Source organism: Pseudophryne corroboree, chromosome 1 (assembly GCF_028390025.1).
Source record: "Pseudophryne corroboree isolate aPseCor3 chromosome 1, aPseCor3.hap2, whole genome shotgun sequence".
Classification (NCBI taxonomy): domain Eukaryota; kingdom Metazoa; phylum Chordata; class Amphibia; order Anura; family Myobatrachidae; genus Pseudophryne; species Pseudophryne corroboree.
In genome coordinates, this window is record NC_086444.1 from 661957027 (window position 1) to 661981044 (window position 24018).

Sequence of the window (24018 nt, forward strand, 5' to 3'; positions counted from 1 at the left end):
TTATAAACAAGGGGCCGTTGAGAATAAGGAGTTACCACAATATTTTGTATCATGTGACTATAGTTTTACACGTATGTCGTGTTATTATCATGTGCCATGTATGTAGTACAGTATTGGTGGTATAATAAATTTCTCTTATGTATCTCAAAAGATATCACAACATGTAGAAGTGAAGGATCACTGAGACCTATATAATAAATGTCTCTATTTGTTCATTCGTACGGCTACTTCTATTGTATACAAAATTGAATCACGGCTAACGTGTCTCTAAAAGGGGATTGTAACATTGTATGGTCCAACTTGTTACAGTGTTTTTTCCTCAACAATTCAGCCTGGTAATATGAATATTATATTATATTATGGTAATATGAATATTCCACACAAGCCTTCCTTTAGGTCCCCTGCTTAGTGACATACTACTTAAAAAATCATAACAATTTGTTGGACATATGTTTACATTGGAAACCTTCAGACTGCTACGAGTGGTCCGGATCCTTAGAATAATAATATTACCATAAATGGAAATAAAACAAGTGACACACACAGTGAATATTTTTAATAGATGTAACATCTTTTATTAATAAAATATCTTTCCATATATATTTCACATCAATTTTAATTGATTACTATTAAAAGTTATATTTTAGATTAAATCATCTTTTTCTCCTTTTGTGCGCCAACCAAGAGACAATCTTTCCTATTTCTTTTGTGTCGTCAAAAGGTAATGGGACCAGGGCAACAGTGGTGAATACAACCCCTCTGGTCAGACACTCCAAACAGAAAGCTATTAACAACCCAAGTCACATAAGTCTCCTTCTTGTTTAGGTCAACAAAGACTTTGGCTCTATCTTTTCAACTTTGTTACCTGGGGCGAATGCTATGTTGTCTCCACCCGAGGGGCACAATGTTTTGGATGGATTGGAGTTTAAGGTTGCTTTGGGCAGTACCTGGAAAGAAAATTTGACAGAATTAAGTGGTGGACAACGGTAATTTATGTTTATAAATAGGATGTTATTGAAATGTGAAATGAAATTATGGCTATCTCCGCTAATATCCTCTACTGTAAATGCACCCTCTGCTGAAATGTTCACTCTCTTTAACTACAACCCTAATTAGTGTTATTACAGGCACGGCCCCTATGGACAAGTTCTGTAAGTCAGCAGTGATAAAGTTACCTTATAGCCACAAGAGATACACCTCCCTTTGCCTGTGAGTTTAGTAGTGGGTCTAGCCATCCAGTGCCAAATATTTTAAAAGTAGATGCTTGAAGTTAGTCCAGTAATTTCCAAATCCCTCAGACCTGCTGTTTATTTCATCTTAATGGGTGAAACCACTTGGAATTGGAGGACGGTATAGTAAAATAGAAGTATTCATGCATATACAGTATATGTATAGCAATGGCTGTGTATTTATATTTTTCAGCTCACTGGTGGCGTTGTCTCTTATTCTCGCCATGTTGCTTTTTAAACCTGCCCCGATTTATATTTTGGATGAAGTTGACGCTGCCTTGGACCTTTCTCATACACAGAACATTGGACAGATGCTTCGTACACACTTCCGACATTCACAGGTAGGCGTAACAATGGTCCCTATACTCTGTTAAACAGGACAGTATTGAGTGTCATTTGTGGCTGGAAACACTGAACACATCTGCCACTCCACATGAAACGTAAAGTACAGAATGGGAAATATTGCTATCGTACAAGATTTTAGATGATATAAACTAAGGTTTGATGTAAAAGGATAACATAGTCCTCTACATATATGAATGTTTGTTACGATGATTTGTGTATTGGAGTTAAAAAAAAAATAATAATGCCCCCCCCCCCCCCCCCCCCCCCAAAAAAAAATAAAATAAAAATAATAATAAAATAAATAAAATGAATGCTTTTCTAGAGCCACCCTTGCTTGCAACCTAGTATATTATGTTGTTATACACATGTACATCCTTTTATAAGGCCACCCTCTGTATAATAGTATGTTGGGCAGGAGTCTAAGCTGCTGGTATGAACAGAGAGCACCTGCATCCCTGGCAGCATGAGGAGAGTGCTGGATAATATTTTTCATATCCTATTTCTTTCTTATCGTGTTAATGATCCTCTTTGTTTTGCTTTCCCTTCTTTCAGTTCCAATACTCTTGATGTCCGCTATGTTCCTTCCCTGACCTCATTATATAGGGTTTTTGCTATTGAGACTGGAGGGCTGCTACTGCATACAGTACATACTAAATTTCTCTAACGTCCTAGTGGATGCTGGGGACTCCGAAAGGACTATGGGGAATAGCGGCTCCGCAGGAGACTGGGCACAAAGTAAAAGCTTTAGGACTAGCTGGTGTGCACTGGCTCCTCCCCCTATGACCCTCCTCCAAGCCTCAGTTAAGATTTTGTGCCCGAACGAGAAGGGTGCAATCTAGGTGGCTCTCCTGAGCTGCTTAGAGTAAAAGTTTAAATAGGTTTTTTTATTTTCAGTGAGTACTGCTGGCAACAGGCTCACTGCATCGTGGGACTAAGGGGAGAAGAAGCGAACTCACCTGCCTGCAGAGTGGATTGGGCTTCTTGGCTACTGGACATTAGCTCCAGAGGGACGATCACAGGTTCAGTCTGGATGGGTCCCGGAGCCGCGCCGCCGGCCCCCTTACAGAGCCAGAAGAGCGAAGAGGTCCGGAAAAATCGGCGGCAGAAGACGTTCCTGTCTTCAAATAAGGTAGCGCACAGCACCGCAGCTGTGCGCCATTGCTCTCAGCACACTTCACACTCCGGTCACTGAGGGTGCAGGGCGCTGGGGGGGAGCGCCCTGAGACGCAATAAAACACGGTTTAAACCTTATATGGCTAAAGAAATGCATCACATATAGCTCCTGGGCTATATGGATGCATTTAACCCCTGCCAGTTTTCCTAAAAAAAAGCGGGAGAAAAGGCCGCCGTGAAGGGGGCGGAGCCTATCTCCTCAGCACACAAGCGCCATTTTCCCTCACAGCTCCGCTGGAAGGACGGCTCCCTGACTCTCCCCTGCAGTCCTGCACTACAGAAACAGGGTAAAACAAGAGAGGGGGGGCACTATTTGGCAGTTAATATAAATACAGCAGCTATAAAAGGGAGAAACACTTATATAAGGTTATCCCTATACAGATATAGCGCTCTGGTGTGTGCTGGCAAACTCTCCCTCTGTCTCCCCAAAGGGCTCGTGGGGTCCTGTCCTCTATCAGAGCATTCCCTGTGTGTGTGCTGGGTGTCGGTACGATTGTGTCGACATGTATGAGGAGGAAAATGATGTGGAAGCGGAGCAATTGCCTGTTTTAGTGATGTCACCCCCTAGGGAGTTGACACCTGACTGGATGGTCGTATTTAAGGAATTACGTGACAATGTCAGCACTTTGCAAAAAACTGTTGACGACATGAGACAGCCGGCGAATCAGTTAGTGCCTGTCCAGGCGTCTCAAACACCGTCAGGGGCTCTAAAGCGCCCGTTACCTCAGATGGTCGACACAGACCCAGACACGGATACTGACTCCAGTGTCGACGGTGAGGAGACAAACGTAATGTCCAGTAGGGCCACACGTTACATGATCACGGCAATGAAGGAGGCGTTGAACATTTCTGACACTACAAGTACCACAAAAAAGGGTATTATGTGGGGTGTGAAAAAACTACCCGTAGTTTTTCCTGAATCAGATGAATTGAATGAGGTGTGTGATAAAGCGTGGGTTTCCCCCGATAAAAAACTGCTGATTTCTAATAAATTATTGGCACTATACCCTTTCCCGCCAGAGGTTAGGGCGCGTTGGGAAACACCCCCTAGGGTAGATAAGGCGCTCACACGCTTATCAAAACAAGTGGCGTTACCGTCTCCCGATACGGCCGCCCTCAAGGAACCAGCTGATAGAAGGCTGGAAAATATCCTAAAAGGTATATACACACATACTGGTGTTATACTGCGACCAGCAATCGCCTCAGCCTGGATGTGCAGCGCTGGAGTGGCTTGGTCGGATTCCCTGACTGAAAATATTGATACCCTGGATAGGGACAGTATATTATTAACTATAGAGCATTTAAAGGATGCATTACTATACTATATATGCGAGATGCACAGAGGGATATTTGCACCCTGGCATCAAGAGTAAGTGCGATGTCCATTTCTGCCAGAAGAGGGTTATGGACGCGACAGTGGTCAGGTGATGCGGATTCCAAACGACATATGGAAGTATTGCCGTATAAAGGGGAGGAGTTATTTGGGGTCGGTCTATCGGACCTGGTGGCCACGGCAACGGCTGGAAAATCCACCTTTTTACCCCAGGTCACCTCTCAGCAGAAAAAGACACCGTCTTTTCAAACTCAGTCCTTTCGTCCCCATAAGGGCAAGCGGGCAAAAGGCCACTCATTTCTGCCCCGGGGCAGAGGAAGGGGAAAAAGACTGCACCAGGCAGCCTCTTCCCAGGAGCAGAAGCCCTCCCCCGCTTCTGCCAAGTCTTCAGCATGACGCTGGGGCTTTACAAGCGGACTCAGGCACGGTGGGGGCCCGTCTCAAAAATTTCAACGCGCAGTGGGCTCACTCGCAAGTGGACCCCTGGATCCTGCAGGTAGTATCACAGGGGTACAAATTGGAATTCGAGACGTCTCCCCCTCGCCGGTTCCTGAAGTCTGCTCTACCAACGTCTCCCTCCGACAGGGAGGCAGTATTGGAAGCTATTCACAAGCTGTATTCCCAGCAGGTGATAATCAAGGTACCCCTCCTACAACAGGGAAAGGGGTATTATTCCACGCTGTTTGTGGTACCGAAGCCGGACGGCTCGGTGAGACCAATTTTAAATCTAAAATCTTTGAACACTTACATAAAAAGGTTCAAATTCAAGATGGAGTCACTCAGAGCAGTGATAGCGAACCTGGAAGAAGGGGACTATATGGTATCTCTGGACATCAAAGATGCTTATCTCCATGTCCCAATCTACCCTTCTCACCAAGGGTACCTCAGGTTTGTGGTACAAAACTGTCATTATCAGTTTCAGACGCTGCCGTTTGGATTGTCCACGGCACCCCGGGTCTTTACCAAGGTAATGGCCGAAATGATGATTCTTCTTCGAAGAAAAGGCGTCCTAATTATCCCTTACTTGGACGATCTCCTGATAAGGGCAAGGTCCAGGGAACAGTTAGAGGTCGGAGTAGCACTATCTCAGGTAGTGCTACGTCAGCACGGGTGGATTCTAAATATTCCAAAATCGCAGCTGATTCCAACAACACGTCTACTGTTCCTAGGGATGATTCTGGACACAGTCCAGAAAAAGGTGTTTCTCCCGGAGGAGAAGGCCAGGGAGTTATCCGAGCTAGTCAGGAACCTCCTAAAACCAGGACAAGTGTCAGTGCATCAATGCACAAGGGTCCTGGGAAAGATGGTGGCTTCTTACGAAGCGATTCCATTCGGAAGATTCCACGCAAGAACTTTTCAGTGGGATCTGCTGGACAAGTGGTCCGGATCGCATCTTCAGATGCATCAGCGGATAACCCTATCTCCAAGGACAAGGGTGTCTCTCCTGTGGTGGTTACAGAGTGCTCATCTCCTAGAGGGCCACAGATTCGGCATTCAGGATTGGGTCCTGGTGACCACGGATGCCAGCCTGAGAGGCTGGGGAGCAGTCACACAGGGAAAAAATTTCCAGGGCTTGTGGTCAAGCATGGAAACGTCACTTCACATAAATATCCTGGAACTAAGGGCCATTTACAATGCCCTAAGTCAGGCAAGGCCTCTGCTTCAGGGTCAGCCGGTGTTGATCCAGTCGGACAACATCACGGCAGTCGCCCACGTAAACAGACAGGGCGGCACAAGAAGCAGGAGGGCAATGACGGAAGTTGCAAGGATTCTTCGCTGGGCGGAAAATCATGTGATAGCACTGTCAGCAGTGTTCATTCCGGGAGTGGACAACTGGGAAGCAGACTTCCTCAGCAGACACGATCTTCACCCGGGGGAGTGGGGACTTCACCCAGAAATCTTCCACATGATTGTGAACCGTTGGGAAAAACCAAAGGTGGACATGATGGCGTCCCGCCTCAACAAAAAACTGGACAGATATTGCGCCAGGTCAAGGGACCCTCAGGCAATAGCTGTGGACGCTCTGGTAACACCGTGGGTGTACCAGTCAGTATATGTGTTCCCTCCTCTGCCTCTCATACCCAAGGTACTGAGAATCATAAGAAGGAGAGGTGTAAAGACTATACTCGTGGCTCCGGATTGGCCAAGGAGGACTTGGTACCCGGAAATTCAAGAGATGCTCACGGAAGACCCGTGGCCTCTACCTCTAAGAAAGGACCTGCTCCAGCAGGGACCCTGTCTGTTCCAAGACTTACCGCGGCTGCGTTTGACGGCATGGCGGTTGAACGCCGGATCCTGAAGGAAAAAGGCATTCCGGATGAAGTTATCCCTACCCTGATCAAAGCCAGGAAGGATGTAACTGTGCAACATTATCACCGTATTTGGCGTAAATATGTTGCGTGGTGTGAGGCCAGGAAGGCCCCTACAGAGGAATTTCAACTGGGTCGATTCCTGCATTTCCTGCAAACAGGACTGTCTATGGGCCTCAAATTAGGTTCCATTAAGGTTCAAATTTCGGCCCTGTCAATATTCTTCCAAAAAGAACTAGCTTCAGTTCCTGAAGTTCAGACGTTTGTCAAGGGGGTACTGCATATACAGCCTCCTTTTGTGCCTCCAGTGGCACCTTGGGATCTCAATGTAGTTTTGGGATTCCTAAAATCACATTGGTTTGAACCACTCACCACTGTGGACTTAAAATTTCTCACATGGAAAGTGGTAATGCTGTTAGCCCTGGCTTCAGCCAGGCGTGTCTCAGAATTGGCGGCTTTATCCTATAAAAGCCCTTACCTGATTTTTCATACGGACAGGGCAGAATTGAGGACTCGTCCTCAATTTCTCCCTAAGGTGGTTTCAGCATTTCACTTAAACCAGCCTATTGTGGTGCCTGCGGCTACTAGGGACTTGGAGGATTCCAAGTTGCTGGACGTAGTCAGGGCCCTGAAAATATGTTTCCAGGACGGCTGGAGTCAGAAAATCTGACTCGCTGTTTATCCTGTATGCACCCAACAAGCTGGGTGCCCCTGCTTCTAAGCAGACGATTGCTCGTTGGATTTGTAGTACAATTCAGCTTGCACATTCTGTGGCAGGCCTGCCACAGCCAAAATCTGTAAAGGCCCATTCCACACGGAAAGTGGGCTCATCTTGGGCGGCTGCCCGAGGGGTCTCGGCTTTACAACTTTGCCGAGCAGCTACTTGGTCAGGGGCAAATACGTTTGCAAAATTCTACAAATTTGATACCCTGGCTGAGGAGGACCTGGAGTTCTCTCATTCGGTGCTGCAGAGTCATCCGCACTCTCCCGCCCATTTGGGAGCTTTGGTATAATCCCCATGGTCCTTTCGGAGTCCCCAGCATCCACTAGGACGTTAGAGAAAATAAGAATTTACTTACCGATAATTCTATTTCTCATAGTCCGTAGTGGATGCTGGGCGCCCATCCCAAGTGCGGATTGTCTGCAATACTTGTACATAGTTATTGTTACAAAAATCGGGTTATTATTGTTGTGAGCCATCTTTTCAGAGGCTCCTCTGTTATCATGCTGTTAACTGGGTTCAAATCACAAGTTGTACGGTGTGATTGGTGTGGCTGGTATGAGTCTTACCCGGGATTCAAAATCCTTCCTTATTGTGTACGCTCGTCCGGGCACAGTATCCTAACTGAGGCTTGGAGGAGGGTCAAAGGGGGAGGAGCCAGTGCGCACCAGCTAGTCCTAAAGCTTTTACTTTGTGCCCAGTCTCCTGCGGAGCCGCTATTCCCCATGGTCCTTTCGGAGTCCCCAGCATCCACTACGGACTATGAGAAATAGAATTATCGGTAAGTAAATTCTTATTAAAGCATATACGTCATAGTTTGCTTAGTTGACGTATATCTGCATTCTTCTTTAGTAGGAATAGACCACGCTAACTAACGCCACTTGTGCGTCCGGATGTTTGGGAAATTTGGTAGTTTCTCTGACGTCCTAGTGGATGCTGGGTACTCCGTAAGGACCATGGGGAATAGACGGGCTCCGCAGGAGACTGGGCACTCTTAAAAGAAAGATTAGGTACTATCTGGTGTGCACTGGCTCCTCCCTCTATGCCCCTCCTCCAGACCTCAGTTAGAATCTGTGCCCGGCCAGAGCTGGATGCACCTAGTGGGCTCTCCTGAGCTTACTAGAAAAGAAAGTATTTGTTAGGTTTTTTATTTTCAGTGAGATCTGCTGGCAACAGACTCACTGCTACGAGGGACTGAGGGGAGAGAAGCAAACCTACCTGCTTGCAGCTAGCTTGTGCTTCTAAGGCTACTGGACACCATTAGCTCCAGAGGGATCGAACACAGGGCCCGACCTCGATCGTCCGTTCCCGGAGCCGCGCCGCCGTCCCCCTTGCAGAGCCAGAAGACGGAAGAACCAGGAGAAAATCGGCGGCTGAAGACTCCGGTCTTCAATAAGGTAGCGCACAGCACTGCAGCTGTGCGCCATTGCTCCCACAGCACACCACACGCTGCGGTCACTGGTGGGTGCTGGGGGGGGGGGGGCGCCCTGGGCTGCAATATGTACACCTTTTTGGCAAAATGCACATAATACAGTTATAAACTGTATATGTGCCTAATCCCCCGCCATAAATATTATTAAAAAAGCGGGAGAAGCCCGCCGCTGAAGGGACGGGGCTATCTTCCTCAGCACAGCCAGCGCCATTTTCTCTTCACAGCTCCGCTGGAAGGACGCTCCCCAGGCTCTCCCCTGCAGTATACACTACGAGAAGGGTAAAAAAGAGAGGTGGGGCACATAAATTTAGGCGCAAAAGGTGATATAAGCAGCTATTGGGGGAAAATTCACTTTCTGTTAGTGTAAATCCCTCTGTTATATAGCGCTCTGGTGTGTGCTGACATACTCCCTCTCTGTCTCCCCAAAGGACTTTGTGGGGTCCTGTCCTCAGTCAGAGCATTCCCTGTGTGTGTGTGCGGTGTGTCGGTACGGCTGTGTCGACATGTTTGAGGAGGACGCTTACGTGGAGCGGAGCAGGTGCCGATAAGTGTGATGTCGCCCCCTGCATAAAAGGTTCGATGACGCAGCTTTGGGACAGCCGGCATCTCAGCCCGCGCCTGCCCAGGCATCTCAGAGGCCATCAGGGGCTCAAAAACGCCCGCTACCTCAGATGGCAGACACAGATGTCGACACGGAGTCTGACTCCAGTGTAGACGAGGATGAGACAAATGTACAGTCCACAAGGGCCATCCGATGCATGATTACGGCAATGAAAAAAGTGTTGCACATTTCTGACATTAACCCGATTACCACTAAAAAGGGTATTATGTTTGGGGAGAAAAAGCAGCCAGTGACTTTCCCCCCATCTGATGAGTTAAATGAATTGTGTGAAGAAGCGTGGTGTTCCCCAGATAAGAAATTAGTGATTTCTAAGAGGTTACTGATGGCGTACCCTTTCCCGCCAACGGACAGGCTACGTTGGGAAACATCCCCTAGGGTGGACAAGGCGCTCACACGCTTATTAAAAAAGGTGGCACTGCCGTCTCAGGATACGGCCGCCTTAAAGGAGCCTGCAGATAGAAAGCAGGAGGCTATCCTGAAGTCTGTATATACACACTCAGGTACTATACTGAGACCTGCAATTGCTTCGGCATGGATGTGTAGTGCTGCAGCTGCTTAGTCTGATTCCCTGTCAGATAACATTGATTCCCTTGACAGGGATACTATTTTGCTAACCATAGAGCATATTAAAGACGTCGTCTTATATATGAGGGATGCACAGAGGGACATTTGCCGGCTGGCATCTAGAATTAATGCAATGTCCATTTCTGCCAGGAGAGTATTATGGACTCTGCAATGGACAGGTGATGCTGATTCTAAAAGGCACATGGAGGTTTTGCCTTATAAGGGTGAGGAATTGTTTGGGGACGGTCTCTCGGACCTCGTATCCACAGCAACAGCTGGGAAGTCGGCTTTTTTACCTCAGGTTCCCTCACAGCCTAAGAAAGCACCGTATTATCAAGTACAGTCCTTTCGGCCTCAGAAAGGCAAGCGGGTCAGAGGCGCGTCCTTTCTGCCCAGAGGCAGGGGTAGAGGGAAAAAGCTGCACCAGACAGCCGGTTCCCAGGAACAAAAATCCTCCCCTGCTTCCACTAAGTCCACCGCATGACCCTGGGGCTCCACAGGTGGAGCCAGGTGCGGTGGGGGCGCGTCTCCGGAACTTCAGCGACCAGTGGGTTCGCTCACAGGTGGATCTCTGGGTTCTACAAGTGGTATCTCAGGGATACAAGCTGGAGTTCGAGGCGTCTCCCCCTCGCCGTTACCTCAAATCAGCCTTGCCAGCTGTTCCCAAGGAAAGGGAGGTAGTACTGGCGGCAATTCACAAGCTGTACCTTCAGCAGGTGATAATCAAAGTTCCCCTCCTTCAACAGGGACGGGGTTACTATTCCACAATGTTTGTGGTACCGAAACCAGACGGTTCGGTGAGACCCATTCTAAATTTGAAATCCTTGAACACTTATATAAGGAAGTTCAAGTTCAAAATGGAATCGCTCAGGGCGGTTATTGCAAGCCTGGAAGAGGGGGATTTTATGGTGTCACTGGACATCAAGGATGCTTACCTACATGTCCCCATTTACCCCCCTCACTAGGAGTACCTCAGGTTTGTGGTACAGGACTGTCATTACCAATTCCGGACGTTGCAGTTTGGTCTGTCCACGGCACCGAGGGTATTTACCAAGGTAATGGCCGAAATGATGATACTCCTTTGAAAGAAGGGAGTTATAATTATCCCATACTTGGACGATCTCCTTATAAAGGCGAGGTCCAAGGAGCAGTTGTTAGTCGGAGTAGCACTATCTCGGGAAGTGCTACAACAGCACGGCTGGATTCTGAATATCCCAAAGTCGCAGCTGATTCCTACGACGCGTCTGCTGTTCTTGGGCATGTTTCTGGACACAGAACAGAAGAAGGTGTTTCTCCCGGAGGAGAAGGCCCAGGAATTGTCATCTCTGGTCAGGGACCTCCTGAAACCAAACCAGGTGTCGGTGCATCACTGCACGCGAGTCCTGGGAAAGATGGTAGCTTCTTACGAAGCAATTCCCTTCGGCAGGTTCCATGCAAGGATCTTTCAGTGGGATCTGTTAGACAAGTGGTCCGGTTCGCATCTTCAGATGCATCGGTTGATCACCCTGTCCCCGAGGGCCAGGGTGTCTCTGCTGTGGTGGCTGCAGAGTGCTCATCTTCTCGAGAGCCGCAGATTCGGCATTCAGGACTGGGTCCTGGTGACCACGGATGCAAGCCTCCGAGGTTGGGGGGCAGTCACTCAGGGAAGAAACTTCCAAGGACAGTGGTCGAGTCAGGAGACTTCCCTACACATAAATATTCTGGAACTAAGGGCCATTTACAATGCCCTGAGTCAAGCAGTAACCCTGCTTCAAAAAAAGCCGGTGCTGATTCAGTCAGAAAACATCACGGCGGTCGCCCATGTAAACCAACAGGGCGGCACAAGAAGCAGGATGGCGATGGCAGAAGCCACAAGGATTCTTCGATGGGCGGAGAATCACGTGCTAGCACTGCCAGCAGTGTTCATTCCGGGAGTGGACAACTGGGAAGCAGACTTCCTCAGCAGGCACGACCTCCACCCGGGAGAGTGGGGACTTCATCCAGAAGTCTTCAAGCTGATTGTAAATCGTTGGAAAAGGCCACAGGTGGACATGATGGCGTCCCGCCTCAACAAAAAGCTAAAAAGATATTGCGCCAGGTCAAGGGACCCTCAGGCGATAGCTGTGGACGCTCTAGTGACACCGTGGGTGTACCAGTCGGTTTATGTGTTCCCTCCTCTTCCTCTCATACCAAAGGTATACTCATCGTTCCGGATTGGCCAAGAAGAATTTAGTACCCGGAACTACAAGAAATTATCTCAGAGGACCCTTGGCCTCTGCCGCTCCGACAGGACCTGCTACAGCAGGGACCCTGTCTGTTCCAAGACTTACCGCGGCTGCGTTTGACGGCATGGCGGTTGAACGCCGGATCCTAGATTCCAGATTAAGTCATTCCTACGCTGATTATAGCTAGGAAAGATGTGACCGCAAAACATTATCACCGCATATGGCGAAAATATGTTGCTTGGTGTGAGGCCAGGAAGGCCCCAACAGAGGAATTTCAGCTGGGTCGATTTCAGCACTTCCTACAGTCAGGAGTAACTATTGGCCTAAAATTGGGATCCATTAAAGTCCAGATTTCGGCTCTGTCTATTTTCTTTAAAAAAGAACTGGCGTCACTGCCTGACGTTTGTTAAGGGAGTGCTGCCTATTCAGCCCCCTTTTGTGCCTCCAGTGGCACCTTGGGATCTCAACGTTGTTGGATTTCCTAAAATCACATTGGTTTGAGCCACTTCAGACCGTGGAGTTGAAGTATCTCACGTGGAAGGTAGTCATGCTGTTGGCCTTGGCCTCAGCTAGGCGTGTGTCAGAATTGGCGGCTTTGTCCTGTAAAAGCCCATTTCTGATTTTCCATATGGACAGGGCAGAATTGAGGACTCGTCCCCAATTTCTCCCTAAGGTGGTATCAGCGTTTCATTTGAACCAACCTATTGTGGTGCCTGCGGCTACTCGGGACTTGGAGGATTCCAAGTTGCTGGACGTAGTCCAGGCCCTGAAAATCTATGTTTCCAGGACGGCTAGAGTCAGGAAAACTGACTCGCTGTTTATCCTGCATGCACCCAACAAGCTGGGTGCTCCTGCTTCTATTGCAGACTATTGCTCGCTGGATCTGTAGCACGATTCAACTTGCACATTCTGCGGCTGGACTGCCGCATCCTAAATCTGTAAAAGCCCATTCCACGAGGAAGGTGGGCTCTTCTTGGGCGGCTGTCCGAGGGGTCTCGGCTTTACAACTTTGCCGAGCTGCTACTTGGTCGGGATCAAACACTTTTGCAAAATTCTACAAGTTTGATACCCTGGCTGAGGAGGACCTTGAGTTTGCTCATTCGGTGCTGCAGAGTCATCCGCACTTTCCCGCCCGTTTGGGAGCTTTGGTATAATCCCCATGGTCCTTACGGAGTACCCAGCATCCACTAGGACGTCAGAGAAAATAAGAATTTACTCACCGGTAATTCTATTTCTCGTAGTCCGTAGTGGATGCTGGGAGCCCGTCCCAAGTGCGGACTTTCTGCAATACATGTATATAGTTATTGCTTAACTATAGGGTTATTGTTATGAGCCATCTGTTTAATGAGGCTCAGTTGTTCATACTGTTAACTGGGTATAGTTATCACAAGTTGTACGGTGTGATTGGTGTGGCTGGTATGAGTCTTACCCTGGATTCCAAATCCTTTCCTAGTAATGTCAGCTCTTCCGGGCACAGTTTCCCTAACTGAGGTCTGGAGGAGGGGCATAGAGGGAGGAGCCAGTGCACACCAGATATAGTACCTAATCTTTCTTTTAAGAGTGCCTAGTCTCCTGCGGAGCCCGTCTATTCCCCATGGTCCTTACGGAGTACCCAGCATCCACTACGTACTACGAGAAATAGAATTACCGGTGAGTAAATTCTTATTTCTCTGACGTCCTAAGTGGATGCTGGGACTCCGTAAGGACCATGGGGAATAGCGGCTCCGCAGGAGACTGGGCACAACTAAAGAAAGCTTTAGGACTACCTGGTGTGCACTGGCTCCTCCCACTATGACCCTCCTCCAGACCTCAGTTAGAATCTTGTGCCCGGCTGAGCTGGATGCACACTAGGGGCTCTCCTGAGCTCCAAGAAAGAAAGTATATTTTAGGTTTTTTATTTTACAGTGAGATCTGCTGGCAACAGACTCACTGCAGCGAGGGACTAAGGGGAGAAGAAGCGAACCTACCTGACTGGAGATAGTTTGGGCTTCTTAGGCTACTGGACACCATTAGCTCCAGAGGGATCGAACACAGGACCCGACCTCGATCGTTCGGTCCCGGAGCCGCGCCGCCGTCCCCCTTACAGAGCCAGAAGCAAGAAGTGGTCCGGAAAATCGGCGGCAGAAGACCTCGGTCTTCAACAAGGTAGCGCACAGCACTGCAGCTGTGCGCCATTGCTCCTCATGCAAACCTCACACTCTGGTCACTGATGGGTGCTGGGGGGGGGGGGGGCCTGAGCAGCAATATAAACACCTTGGCTGGCAAATCATCACAATATATAGTCCCAGGGCTATATATGTGATAAATTACCCCTGCCAGAATCCATGAAAAAAGCGGGAGAAAAGTCAGCCGAAAAAGGGGCACACTGGCGCCATTTTTTCTTCACAGTGCAGCTGGAAGACAGCTCCCCAGGCTCTTCCCTGTAGTTTTCAGGCTCAAAGGGTTAAAAAGAGAGGGGGGGGCACTAAATTTAGGGTCAAAATGTGTATACAAGCAGCTATTGGGGGAAAAATCACTCAGTTATAGTGTTAATCCCTGCATTATATAGCGCTCTGGTGTGTGCTGGCATACTCTCTCTCTGTCTCCCCAAAGGACTTTGTGGGGTCCTGTCCTCAGTCAGAGCATTCCCTGTGTGTGTGCGGTGTGTCGGTACGGCTGTGTCGACATGTTGGATGAGGAAGGTTACATGGAGGCGGAGCAGAGGCCGATAAATGGGATGTCGCCCCCTGTGGGGCCGACACCAGAGTGGATGGATAGGTGGAAGGTATTAACCGACAATGTCAACTCCTTACATAAAAGGCTGGATGACGTAACAGCTGTGGGACAGCCGGCTTCTCAGCCCGCGCCTGCCCAGGCGTCTCAAAGGCCATCAGGGGCTCAAAAAACGCCCGTTACCTCAGATGGCAGACACCGATGTCGACACGCAGTCTGACTCCAGTGTCGACGAGGTTGAGACATATACACAATCCACTAGGAACATCCGTTGCATGATCTCGGCAATGAAAAATGTGTTACACATTTCTGACATGAACCCAAGTACCACATAAAAGAGGTTTTATGTTTGGGGAGAAAAAGCAGCCAGTGTTTTGTTCCCCCATCAGATGAGTGAATGAAGTGTGTAAAGAAGCGTGGGTTCCCCCGATAAGAAACTGGTAATTTCTAAAAAGTTACTGCTGGCGTACCCTTTCCCGCCAGAGGATAGGTCACGTTGGGAGATATCCCCTAGGGTGGATAAGGCGTTCACACGTTTGTCAAAAAAGGTGGCACTGCCGTCTTAGGATACGGCCACTTTGAAGGAGCCTGCTGATAAAAAGCAGGAGGCTATCCTGAAGTCTGTATATACACACTCAGGTACTATACTGAGACCTGCAATTGCCTCAGCATGAATAGTGCTGCTGCAGCGTGGTCTGATACCCTGTCAGATAATATTAATACCCTAGACAGGGATAATATTTTGCTAACATAAAGCATTTTAAAGACGTCGTCTTATATATGAGGGATGCACAGAGGGATATTTGCCGGCTGGCATCCAGAATTAATGCAATGTCCATTCTGCCAGGAGGGTATTAGAGACCCGGCAGTGGACAGGTGATGCTGACTTTAAAAGGCACATGGAGATTCTGCCTTATAAGGGTGAGGAATTGTTTGGGGATGGTCTCTGGGACCTCGTATCCACAGCAACAGCTGGGAAGAAATTTTTTTTACCTCAGGTTTCCTCACAGCCTAAGAAAGCACCGTATTTTCAGGTAAAGTCATTTCGGCTTCAGAAAAGCAAGCGGGTCAAAGGCGCTTCCTTTCTGCACAGAGACAAGGGAAGAAGGAAAAAGCTGCACCAGACAGCCAGTTCCCAGGATCAAAAATCTTCCCCCGCTTCCTCTGAGTCCACCGCATGACGCTGGGGCTCCACAGGTGGAGACAGGTGCGGTGGGGGCGCGTCTCGGGAACTTCAGGGACCAGTGGGCTTGCCCACAGGTGGATCCCTAGGTTCTGCAAGTAGTATCACAGGGATACAAGCTGGAGTTCGAGGCGACTCCCCCTCGCCGTTACCTCACATCAGCCTTGCCTGCTGCCCTCGGAGAAAGGGAGGTAGTACTGGCGGCAATTCACAAGCTGTACTTCCAGCAGGTGAAATCAAGGTACCCCTCCTTCAACAAGGCCGGGGTTACTGTTCCAAAATGTTTGTGGTACCGAAACCAGACGGTTCGGTGAGACCCATTCTAAATTTGAAATCCTTGAACACTTATATACGAAGGTTCAAGTTCAAAATGGAATCGCTCAGGGCGATTATTGCAAGCCTGGAGAATTTCATGGTATCACTGGACATCAAGGATGCTTACCTGCATGTCCCTATTTACCCTCCTCACCAGGAGTACCTCAAAATTGTGGTACAGGATTGTCATTACCAATTCCAGACGTTGCCGTTGGTCTGTCCCCGGCACCGAGGGTATTTACCAAGGTAATGGCCGAAATAATTATCCCGTACTTGGACGATCTCCTTATAAAGGCGAGGTCCAGGGAGCAGTTGTTCGTCGGAGTAGCACTATCTCGGGAAGTGCTACAACAGCACGGCTGGATTCTGAATATTCCAAAGTCGCAGCTGGTTCCTACGACGCGTCTACTGTTCCTGGGTATGGTTCTGGACACAGAACAAGAAAAAAGAGTTTCTCCCGGAGGAGAAGTCCAAGGAGTTGTCGTCTCTAGACAGAGACCTCCTAATACAAATACAGGTGTAGGTGCATCAATGCACGCGAGCCCTGGGAAAGATGGTAGCTTCTTACGAAGAAATTCCATTCGCCAGGTCCCATGCAAGGATCTTCCAGTGGGATCTGTTGGACAAGTGGTCCGGGTCGCATCTTCAGATGCATCGGCGGATAACCCTGTCTCCAAGGGCCAGGGTGTCGCTGTTGTGGTGGCTGCAGAGTGCTCATCTTCTAGAGGGCCGCAGATTCGGCATACAGGACTGGGTCCTGGTGACCACGGATGCCAGCCTTCGAGGCTGGGGGGCAGTCACACAGGGAAGAAACTTCTAAGGACTATGGACAAGTCAGGAGACTTCCCTACACAAAAATATTCTGGAACTAAGGGCCATTTACAATGCCCTAAGTCAGGCTAGACCCTGCTTCAACACCGGCCGGTGCTGATCCAGTCAGACAACATCACGGCGGTCGCTCATGTAAACCGACAGGGCGGCACAAGAAGCAGGATGGCGATGGCAGAAGCCACAAGGATTCTCCGATGGGCGGAAAATCACGTGTTAGCACTGTCAGCAGTGTTCATTCCCGGAGTGGACAACTGGGAAGCAGACTTTCTCAGCAGACACGACCTCCACCCGGGAGAGTGGGGACTTCATCCAGAAGTCTTCCAAATGATTGTACACCGTTGGGAAAGGCCACAGGTGGACATGATGGCGTCCCGCCTCAACAAAAAGCTAAAAAGATATTGCGCCAGGTCAAGGGACCCTCAGGCGATAGCTGTGGACGCTCTGGTAACACCGTGGGTGTACCAGTCGGTGTATGTGTTCCCTTCTCTGCCTCTCATACCCAGGGTAATGAGAATAATAAGGAGGAGAGGAGTAAGAACTATACTCATTGTTCCGGATTGGCCAAGAAGAGCTTGGTACCCAGAACTCCAAGAAATGATCTCAGAGGACCCATGGCCTCTGCCGCTCAGACAGGACCTGTTGCAGCAGGGGGCCTGTCTGTTCCAAGACGTACCGCGGCTGCGTTTGACGGCATGGCGGTTGAACGCCGGATCCTGAAGGAAAAAGGCATTCCGGAGGAAGTTATCCCTACGCTAATTAAAGCTAGGAAAAAAGTGAACGCAAACCATTATCACCGCATATGGCGGAAATATGTTGCGTGCTGTGAGGCCAGGAAGGCCCCAACGGAGGAATTTCAGCTAGGTCGATTTCTGCACTTCCTACAGTCAGGGGTGACTATGGGCCTAAAATTGGGTTCCATTAAGGTCCAGATTTCGGCTCTATCGATTTTCTTCCAAAATAGAACTGACTTCTCTGCCTGAAGTTCAGACTTTTGTTAAGGGAGTGCTGCATAGTCAGCCCCCGTTTGTGCCTCCAGTGGCACCGTGGGATCTCAACGTGGTGTTGGATTTCCTGAAGTCGCATTGGGTTGAGCCACTTAAATCCGTGGAGCTAAAATACCTCACGTGGAAAGTGGTCATGCTGTTGGCCTTGGCGTCGGCCAGGCGTGTATCAGAATTAGCGGCTTTATCATGCAAAAGCCCTTATCTAATTTTTTTATATGGATAGGGCGGAATTGAGGACTCGTTCCCAATTTCTTCCTAAGGTGGTATCAGTTTTTCATGTGAACCAACCTATTGTGCCTGCGGCTACTTGGGACTTGGAGGATTCCAAGTTACTGGACGTAGTCAGGGCCCTGAAAAATATGTTTCCAGGACGGCTGGAGTCAGGAAAACTGACTCGCTATTTATCCTGTATGCACCCAACAAGCTGGGTGCTCCTGCTTCTAAGCAGACTATTGCTCGCTGGATCTGTAGCACGATTCAACTTGCACATTCTGCGGCAGGACTGCTGCACCCTAAATCTGTAAAAGCCCATTCCACAAGGAAAGTGGGCTCTTCTTGGGCGGCTGCCCGAGGGGTCTTGGCTTTACAATTTTGCCGAGCTGTTACTTGGTCGGGTTCAAACACTTTTGCAAGAGTCTACAAGTTTGATACCCTGGCTGAGGAGGACCTAGAGTTTGCTCATTCGGTGCTGCAGAGTCATCCGCACTCTCCCGCCCGTTTGGGAGCTTTGGTATAATCCCCATGGTCCTTACGGAGTCCCAGCATCCACTTAGGACGTCAGAGAAAATAAGATTTTACTCACCGGTAAATCTATTTCTTGTAGTCCGTAGTGGATGCTGGGCGCCCATCCCAAGTGCGGATTGTCTGCAATACTTGTATATAGTTATTGCCAAACTAAAGGGTTATTGTTGAGCCATCTGTTGAGAGGCTCAGTTATATTTCATACTGTTAACTGGGTATAGTATCACGAGTTATACGGTGTGATTGGTGTGGCTGGTATGAGTCTTACGCGGGATTCAAAATCCTTCCTTATTGTGTCAGCTCTTCCGGGCACAGTATCCTAACTGAGGTCTGGAGGAGGGTCATAGTGGGAGGAGCCAGTGCACACCAGGTAGTCCTACAGCTTTCTTTAGTTGTGCCCAGTCTCCTGCGGAGCCGCTATTCCCCATGGTCCTTACGGAGTCCCAGCATCCACTACGGACTACGAGAAATAGATTTACCGGTGAGTAAATTCTTATTTTTTGTTTGTTTGTTTAAAAAAAAAAAAAACAGGCATTGAGGATAAGTATATTTATTGGGCTATTCAGTATTATGCACACATGGAAAATTCCCTACACTTTGTACTACATTTAAAGGGGTTTACCACCTTTTAGATTATATGTTGGGTGATTTGTGTACTGCTGCAACTTGTACGAAGTACATTGTTTTTATTTCCTTCTGTTCCTGTCGATTTTGTATCCATGGAATGTACCCAGTGTAGAGAACACGGCACAGATTTGTTACAGTATGGCCCAGATGGTTATATAAACACATGGCATAAAACATGGCGCCCTAGAGTGTCAGAACTTTTCTCATGGCACCCCTAGGGTAAAAGTTTCTTAAGAAATTTAGAAAGAAGTATTAAAGTAAGAAAATTGTGTTTATATGTCATCCTTATGTTCAATTGTGTGGTGAGGGACAAGATTTGCTTCTGTTTGGCCAATTATTTTATGACTGGCAGCCACCAGCACTGGTTTTGTCTATTATATTGAGCATAAATTATTGGAATTGGTCCTGTACCACCAATCCAAGGCACCCCTGCAAGTGTCCCGAGGCACCCCAGGATGCCACAGCACACAGTTTGAGAACCACTGGTATAAGAGCATAGACCTTATTATTGTTACTGTTGTATATCTGTAAGGCACCACAGTTCTTTGCAGCTCCGGACAGTGGAAAAAAACTAAGACACACCTAAAACAAATACACGAGGTAGACAAAATAAGTGCATCCGTAAAAATAATGGGTCCAGAGGGCAGAGCTGAAACTTGAGTGAGCATGGCACAGAGCAGAGATTGGGGCAGTTGTGAGGATGCATTAGTGTGGGTATCTTAGGTGGGAATAGCATAAACATTATCTGAAAACCAAATTCTTAAACAATTGAAGACTGTAGGAGTGTCTGATCAGGCGTTGTAGGGCATTCCATATATGTGTGCAACAGCACAGACAGGAGAAAACTTGTATGCGGGAGTGTGAAGTGCTTACCAGAGCAGAGGGAAGGCGCAGGCCAGAAGTAGATCTAAAAATTCATGAGAGGGATAAACAAATGCATTTCAAAATAAAAAAGGAAAAGCCCAATATCACACAAACCTGTACTTTTAGTGTGCCTTGAGGACTGAGGTTGGGAATGCCTGCTCTAGAGGATCAGCAAGGTACTTCTTGTGCATCCACACTAGTAAGTTAACACTTCTAATCATTAAGGCAGGCCTGGCCAACCAGCTGTTGCGAAACTACACATCCCAGCATGCCCTGTCACAGTTTTACGGTTAGGGAATTCTAAAACTCTGGCAGGGAATGCTGGAGAGCCACAGGTTGGCAAGGCCTGGTCTGAGGCATGTTTCTCAGCTGGCAGCCCTTCCTCCATGGTTATCAGTCCTTAGCATTGTGCATTTTGTTGGCCTAGCACTATTTGGTTTACTAAGAGGTGCTTGAGCTGGTACTATTCCTACAGTACCTCAGCCCACTAAGGAGACAGTGCTTCGCTCTTGGTTGTGTTGTACGTTCGTTGTATTTACTTATACAGAGGAGTTTCATGATGTGGACACTCAATGTTCTGTTTGATGAACTGGACAAGGAATGTGATGGATTTGAAAAGTCTATTCTGCACTTGGTGGGGTCAGTTTCCTCTTAGCCAACAGCACATTCAGCCATAGTGGTAGGTCCAGACCAGGTCTGCAGAATTGCCATTTCTGCCTCTGTGTAGGCTCCTTTTGCCAGAAAGGTTTTCCAGGTGTATGGGTTTAATTCCTTGCTGAGTAGCAACAGGAAGGAGTAACACCCCTATTTGGAATAGACAGATGTGTCCTCCTACATTGTTGCTGCAGTCAAGTTAAACAGCCCTTCAAGTCAAACCTAGTTGGGAGTGCGTTTACTAATGCCAGGTACTAAACCGCCTTATTCACATCACTGTAGAAAACACTGTAATGTAGCATTTCATATGCACAATAAGAGGATTTTGGTACTTACCGATAAATCCATTTCTCTGAATCCTCTAGGGGACACTGGAGTCCTATACAGTAGGGGTGTGAAGCTTGCAACCGGAGGTGTGGCACAATCTAAAATTAGCATTGTGTGCACAGCCGGTTCCTCCCCCTTCACATCCCTCGTCCCTCAGTTTAGAAAATTTGACTGAGAGAATAGGACATGATACTTGAGCACATGGCGAGGAACCGAACCGTACAACCTATCAAACAGCACCCAAGAACTCTTAACTGAAAAACTAACGCTGTTTGTACAAACTGTGTAAAATCCACATTAGGCACAGAGCCACAATGTGATTTGATCCTATGACCTTGTTCGTCAAAGTCCAGGGATTACCTATGTGAGCCACAAGAGTCCTTTGAATAGGAAGCGTGAACCCAGCAGGCCGACAGCACAGAGGCGGGCGTCCAGTGTCCTCTAGAGGATTCAGAGAAATGGATTTATCGGTAAGTACCAAAATCCTCTTTTCTCTTTCATCCACTAGGGGACACTGGAGTCCTATACAGTAGGGGACTTCCCAAAGTTTACCCCCAGGGAGGAAGTGCTGTCGGTGGCCTGCAAAATTAAACGTCCGAACTTAGAGTCCCCGGACGCAAAAGCATCAACCTGTAAATTCTTGCGAACCTGTGGGCTGAGGACCACAATGCCGCCTTGCAAAGTTTAGTGGAAACCCCTCTGGCCGCCGCCCAGGAGTCGCCCACTGGTCGGGTGGTATGAGCACCCGTCTGAAACGGAACCTGTTTGCCACAGGAAATGTGAGTTTGCCGACCGGCAATTCTAGACCCAGACTACTCAGATGCTGGCCAACACTTCTGAGGCTCATTACAAGAAACCAAGAAATGGTCCGACTTACTGAAGGACGATGTAACTTGTAGGCAAACCCGGTAAACTCGGACACAGCCCAGGACACGCCTCTATCTGCGCGACCCGGAAAATATACTACAATTTGTTCGGATACTCGAAACTCCGAGACAACCATAGAAAGGAAAGCTGCTTTTGTACCGAGGTCTGTCCTAAAAGCCCCCAACCCAGAAAAACCGCCTGGCCGGAGCCAAGGCCAGCATTAACGTGACCGTCCAAGATAGATATTTCAGGTCTGTTTAAACACCAAATGTAAGCGTCAAGAAGCAGAAAGAGGACGAAGAAGGGGGTTGGATCCCCCGAACCCCTTGTAAAAAGGTTTGAACCTCTGGCAAGGATGTTAACCGCTGTCGAAATAGGATGGATGGAACCGAAACTTGACCGTTCAGAGAACCCAGCCTCCGTCCTACTTCCTGACCTGCCGAAAGGAAAAGTAGAAGTCCACCGAAGTCCACCCATCTCATGACACCAGCCCTATTACCTCTACTAAGGCTTGTAGTAGTGTATGTCTGTGACCGGTCTCCTATCGGCAATCATCGTAAAAATAGTCGATCCTGGTATCCCTCTGTTTCATAGGATCCGGGTTTCAATAACCGCGCCGTTAAAAGCAGCCTGTTTCTGGATGTTGTAACGGTCCCTGAGATAGCAGGGCCCCTATCTGAGATAACCTTCATGGATCTTCCGTTATTAACCCATGCAGCGGGCCAATCTGGTGCGATTAGAATCACAGACACTCGCTCTCTTTTCAACCCTTTTCAGAACCCTGAGAATGAGTTGGAAAGGTGGAAAAATGTAAACCTTCCTGTAACACCAAGAAAGTGTTAATGTGTCCACTCCTTCAGCTGTTGGACCCTTTGTCCCGGATACATGCTTTGTGGCTTCCTTTAACGCCATTCCGTTCCCTTTTCCCCCTTGACTGTTTACGTATGCCGTCGTCGTGACGGTGTTCGACCGCATCCTTATGTGTTGACCCATGACCTGGCCCCTTTGGCCAAGAAAGAGGTATTCTCCAGTAGCATCCAACTGCTCCGAAACTAATGCTATTGTAAGACGGCGCCCCAACCTTTGAGGCTGGCGTCTGCTGGCAGGAACCACCAATCCCAAATGTCGAATCTCTAGCCTGTTGCGAGATTCCTGTGCAATGACAAATAAAGTAAGGCAATGCATAAGCGTGGTGGAAGTCGGAGTCTTCTACTTAGACGCTAGTGTGACCTTGCTCCTTGAGCAATGAGGTTCATCTGTAATGGACGGGAATGAAGCTTGCCACCAACTTCCAGAAAAATTTCACACAGCGGTGTAGAAAATCATCCCGGACCTCAGTACCTCAGCCACTAATCTCTGTAGGTCCTGGACCGTGTACTTTGGTAGGAATCCTCTCAGAAGTACCCTGTCCAAGAGGAGACCGAGGAGTTGAATCCGTTGAGTTGGCCAGAGGTTGGATCTCTAGAAATTTACAATCTCCCCATGTTGAAAGAGGATGGATGGGATGTCTGAACATCCCTGATCAACTGGATTCGATATGATGCATTGATTAGTATGTCGCCTAGATAAGGACCAATCGTGACTTCAACAGTCCCGAGTCTGTCACCATGAATGCCATGATCTTCTGTTAACAGTCTTGGGGTCAGTGACAGACTGAACGGCAAGACCCTGAATCGGTAGCGATCCCTCAGCAGTGCAAACCTTAAGTATGCCTGGTGAGGGGCCCAGATTGGGATATGCAGATCTGTATGTTCTAAACTTGCAATGATCGACTGTATTGATTTCAGCTTGAATTTGTAGACACTTAGAAACCGGTTTAAAACTTTTAAATTGAGTATCGGCCGGACTGTGTCTGACTTGGCATTGACAAAAGGATTGGAGTAGAGAGCCCTTCCTCACTGAGAGGCGGCAACCGGGAGAATGACCTCTGAACGTATCAATTTTCCCATTGCCGGCAGTAG

At 48.3% G+C, this 24018-nt stretch overlaps 1 protein-coding gene across 4 annotated transcripts in view; it reads left to right on the top strand.

Annotated features, from left to right (window-relative positions):
- The window catches only part of SMC2 (structural maintenance of chromosomes 2), a 213019-nt gene that overhangs the window by 184053 nt on the left and 4948 nt on the right, over window positions 1-24018 (top strand). For all 4 annotated transcript variants that reach the window (XM_063914672.1, XM_063914675.1, XM_063914673.1 and 1 more), the window contains exons 23-24: window positions 826-986; window positions 1423-1570. In XM_063914672.1, the coding sequence (XP_063770742.1) occupies window positions 826-986; window positions 1423-1570 (309 nt within the window). The remainder of the gene's footprint in view (window positions 1-825; window positions 987-1422; window positions 1571-24018) is intronic.